The 4,839-nt window shown below is 49.7% G+C and overlaps 1 protein-coding gene across 1 annotated transcript; it reads right to left on the bottom strand.

Annotated features, from left to right (window-relative positions):
* Positions 1-275: 275 nt before the first annotated feature.
* Positions 276-2,747, bottom strand: vgll4l.L (vestigial like family member 4 like L homeolog). The gene is made up of 5 exons (XM_018229355.2): positions 2,591-2,747; positions 1,916-2,054; positions 1,530-1,764; positions 805-901; positions 276-651 (listed from the first exon to the last, which is right to left on the bottom strand). Exons 1-5 carry the CDS (start codon positions 2,655-2,657, stop codon positions 431-433), a joined length of 759 nt encoding a protein of 252 aa, XP_018084844.1. The 5' UTR covers positions 2,658-2,747; the 3' UTR covers positions 276-430.
* Between the last annotated feature and the right edge of the window lie 2,092 nt (positions 2,748-4,839).

Raw genomic sequence — 4,839 nt, 5'->3', positions numbered from 1 at the left:
TCAGTGGAAAGGCAATACATTGTGGGATCACATTGGGCTCATCCAATGACTGGCCCCAGGAGCTGACGACTGGATCATACTATGTCCATCATTGTCTAATACATTGTGGGATCACATTGGGCTCATCTAATGACTAGCCCCAGGAGCTGACGACTGGATCCGTCCATCAGCCTGCCCACTGGCACTAGCCCCGCCCTCCTAGTGATACAGCCCCGCCCCTACATGAATGGGGCATTTATGTGGAATTGTGAAGGAGAAACACATGAACACGGGAGTCACTTTCTTCATTTATTTAAATGACTGAGGTATAGAATTTCCTTATGTACAATCATTGGCCTCATCAAACACATATAAACGCCACCGACCCAAGTCCCAATAAATATATTTACACTGTACAAGTCTATTTACAGTCCTGCTGACCAGAGAGAGCCTAGAAAAGACTTTTGCTCCGCCCATCCGGGGAAGAGGGAGAGTCGGCCGCCGCACGGATTAACAGCCACTTGGAGCCCAGAGCTTTGGAGAAATGGTCCTCGACGGAGATGTTGCTGCTGGACTGGGATGTTGGGGTTGGACGAGGAACCACTGGGCACTTGTGGGCCAGGCTTCTCTGGAAGTGTTCTTCTACGTCAGACAACGGCGTCTTGGATAGACCTGCCCAATGAGAGGAAAGCTTTAGGTCACAAACCAATGAAGTTATTATGAGATGCTCGGGGGAGGATCATGTCTCATTACGAGATGCTCGGGGGAGGATCATATCAAACACACACACAAGGGAAGCTCCTCAGTCATAGGGAAGAAAATTACCTTTAGTGACACAGGCCCTTGATGGATTTGCCGCTTCTGTAGGAAGAGAGACCACTGGCTTTTGTCTGGAGATACAAGTGATGACGGATGGGCGCATCTACAATGGGAGGAGCAACGTTAGATTGGGTGGTACAGACCAGTGCACATTGGGCAAGGTGGAAGGGTGGTAAGAAAAGACCAAGAAAGAGCTGGAAGGACATGAATATAGAGGAGGATTCTAGGAGAAGCAGAGAAACATGAATACATAAGATAAATCATCTTCTGGAAAGAGAAGTATTTAGACCACAGATGAGAATTGCAGGAGAAGGAGGAGCATGCCTATGAGGAGGGTTCTGGGTGGAAGAGCAGGAGGACCATGCCTATGAGGAGGGTTCTGGGTGGAAGAGTAGGAGGACCATGCCTATGAGGAGGTTCTGGGTGAAAGAGCAGGAGGACCATGCCTATGAGGAGGGTTCTGGGTGGAAGAGCAGGAGGACCATGCCTATGAGGAGGTTCTGGGTGAAAGAGCAGGAGGACCATGCCTATGAGGAGGGTTCTGGGTGGAAGAGCAGGAGGACCATGCCTGTGAACAGGAGGTGAGGATTCTGGGTGCTGCAGGAGGCTTAGGTGAGACAGAGGAAGGCCCAGGAGTAGAATAGCAGTGGATTCTGGCAGGTGGGATAGTGAGAGGATTAAAGTGCAGGAGGAAGGGCTTTGGGGCAAGCTCAGGACAGTTGGGCGCTCACCTGCTGTAGGAGGGCTGGGGAGAGCTGTGCTTGCTCGCTGGGCTTCACTACCCTTTTCACCAGTGCCAGCGGCTGTTCTTCTGGGCTGGAAGCAGGTTCTGGTCTCTCCAAATGACTCTTTGCTGGCATCAACCTTCTGAGGACCTGCTCCAAGGTTAAATGGGGGCTGCTATTCTTCAGTGGAGGGGCTCCAGCTTGGGCCCTTAAATTCATGGGAGGAAGGGTTACCTTTACCCTAGAAACAAAATGACAGACTGTGAGCCCCACACTACAGAAACGCCAGTCAGTCTTGCTCAGCCTGGCAACCATTCTCCTTGCTGAGCATGCTGGGAATTGTAGTTAGCTAGTGATGTATAAAACGGAGAGAAAGGGGTGCTGCTCCTTACCTGTTGGGTGGGCTGACGGGGCACATTCTCTTGGTAATCCGTGTTGGGTCTGGGCTGAGCTTGCGTTTGATTGGATAAACTGGGATCCCATGGTTGTTCAGGGGCCGGAGCCTTTCTGTATCCCAGGAACTGTGCTGCCCTGGAATAGAAGAGGAATCCTGTGAGTTAGCAATGTAGCTGGTGTATTGGCACAGTCATACAGGCAATGGGGCTACTCAATCAATTGAGTGACGTTATACAAACATTCAGCTGATCGAGCCATTTTACTTTACTTCTATAGGCTCAGCACTAGCAGCACAGGCTGAAAAAGGCTCACGTGAAACCATTCCAAACAAACTGCCCCAGAGGAGGGCAAACAAAACTACCCCAAATGCTCCACTTACCCCTGAGCGGCTGCATCAAACTATTCCCCCATAGCAAATATATTGCAGTCTACTGCTCTTCCCCCCCATGGGGCCCTTAGATCCACAAACCCCTATATAATAAAGTGTGAATAACTGACATAGCAGGAGCCCAGTGTGAGCAGGGGACAGAGCAAATGAGGGGCTGCTTTATGGGGGTATATGTCAACCTAGAACTTCCCTCTGATAGAAATATGTGCCCCCCTAGTACAGAGGTGGGACCCCCAATCATTACAGAGACATGTGCAGATATCACTATATGGAGGGCACTTACCTTCCAGGATATAGACTTTAAATCCGCTGGAGATTCCCATGGTGTATTGGAGGCTGGAGACGGCCATACTGATTGCTCTACGTGAGACACAGGGAGAGACACAAGGGGAAGTCTTACCTGAGCTCGGCTCCCTCACCTTTATATCTCCCCTGCACCCACAGCAGACAATGATATCTCCCCTGCACCCGCAGCAGCCAATGGGGAGAGGCAAACACACCTGAAGGCTCCACCCCTCCCCCCTCACCTGCCAGTCAGAGTTTCAAAGGGGCTTTCCTGCTGCTTCTGGCTACCCCTCTGCTCCTGCTGTGCCCAGTTTAACCTCTTCATCCCCAAACCTGCTGCAGCCAGAGCAATTGAGCAGTGGCTCAGCTAAACCAGGGTGCCATGTATGTTCCCTGCCTGTGTATAAAGATGCAGCAACAAAGCATAAAGCGGTGGCATGTGATGGGCCACGTTTCCTGTTCACCAGAGCTTGCAATCTACAGGGTTATGTCTCTGTCTCTATGTATGAAGACAGTTTCCCACCTAGACCCTATCCAGATACACCCATGGGCTCTTTCATTGCACCCATTGTGCCCAAGGAAAAGCTTTGCCCCTGTGAATGGCAATGCCCAGCGGTGGGAGCCCTGTGCTGTTATTAGCTGTGCCTGAGAGCTTACACTTCACAAGCCACAAGGGCACTTACAGGGAGTCTTGGAGTATTTACCCAGCGGCCCTAGAAAATGGGGGGGGGGAAGGCTGATAATGAAGAGTGATGGTGGGGGTGGCGGGTGCTGATATATTTCCTAGAAACACCATTTCTGCTTATTCTGTGACTTCAACTGGGAGGAATTTCCTCAGGTGTCACTAGGGGAGGCAGTTAAATAGGTGTTTGTGATCCCCTTAATTGAATTTAAAGTTCAGCAGTTCATATCGGAGTATTTGGGAGGCCAGAGGGGCTGATGTCTGTTCTAAAGTCTCTGCTATATTGCTGCTCTTAATCCAGAGCTCAAGTTTGACTCTTATATCAGCGCAAAGTATTAATTCACTCTGTTGGCCTCAAATAATGACAAAAAGTGCAGGGGTATAATGTGCTATAGTGAATGAGTGCAGAAAATGCCCCAGTTTCAATAGGGTCCACAATATTAGAAATCCATTCTGCACTCCACATCTTTACTCTATCGCCTCATCATTCCTTCCTGCAGCATCAAGCAGTTTTATGCTGCTGTTTTCTACCCACCACTGTCTCTGTTGTGAATATTCCTTTGTTTCAGTTCCCAAAAACCCAGTCCAATAAGGGATGGAATGGACAGGCCTTGGGTGCAGAGGAATGATTTGGATCAACAGAATAAAGGGCAAGGGAATAGTAGGGAGAATAAGTTGTTTGGGTGCAGAGCAGTTAGTGCAAGTTGTTACATGTATCTCTATGGGATCCTGTTGGGTGACATGCTGCTCATTCCTCAATCATTTGGGCTCTGCAGGGACACGTTCAGCTACAGAAATCTCCCATGTACTTTGTATTCATATTCAGCTGCCTGCCCCCTGTGCCCTCCCCTCCATACATAGGGGTGCCACCTTTTCTGGAAACAAGTCGCAGCCTTGCTATACTGTCATGTCTTTTCCCTATTAATAACATTGGCACGACTATCCCCTGGGCACTGGGGTTCTATCTTGTTTGTCACTGGAGCACAGACACCCCAGATATTTCATTTGAGTTACTGAGTGGGTCATGGTCCTGTTACCCCACAGAGGGGCACTTGGAAGCCGCCCACTTCTCATACATTATAATGGGAGTCTTTTCCATGCCTTTGACAAAGGCCGCATTTTGGCGGGTGAAACACGCGTCAGGCGCACTTTTTAGCTACGGGTTAGGCAGGACTACTGATAGGGACCTTGAAGGGCTCAACCAAACGGATCGGTGGGAAGTAGATGCGGGTGAAGGGGTTGGTGGCGTCTCATGATCCGATTAGCAGCCTCAATAGCAGTAATTTACCACACTTCAGGCACACTGGTTTGGTGTGTTCCTTTAAGATTAAAGGTGCAACTTCATTGCGGGCATTGTTTGAGGGTGCCGAGGACACCACTTGATGGGAGGGATCTGGAAGTGGATGAAGGGGTTGGCACGGGGTATTTAATCCTCTATATTGTGTTAACAACAACAATTGATTAAGTGCGCCCGGATCACTACTCTATGGGAAGGATCTCAGAGGGGGTGAAGGGGTTGGCACGGGAAGTGGAATCCTTCAATGGTTGTGTTTTGTGCCCACTAC

The sequence above is a fragment of the Xenopus laevis genome, chromosome 8L (assembly GCF_017654675.1).
Source record: "Xenopus laevis strain J_2021 chromosome 8L, Xenopus_laevis_v10.1, whole genome shotgun sequence".
NCBI classification, from domain to species: Eukaryota; Metazoa; Chordata; class Amphibia; order Anura; family Pipidae; genus Xenopus; species Xenopus laevis.
The sequence above is the reverse complement of the archived record's forward strand: the minus strand, read 5'-3'. Positions and strand labels throughout refer to the sequence as shown.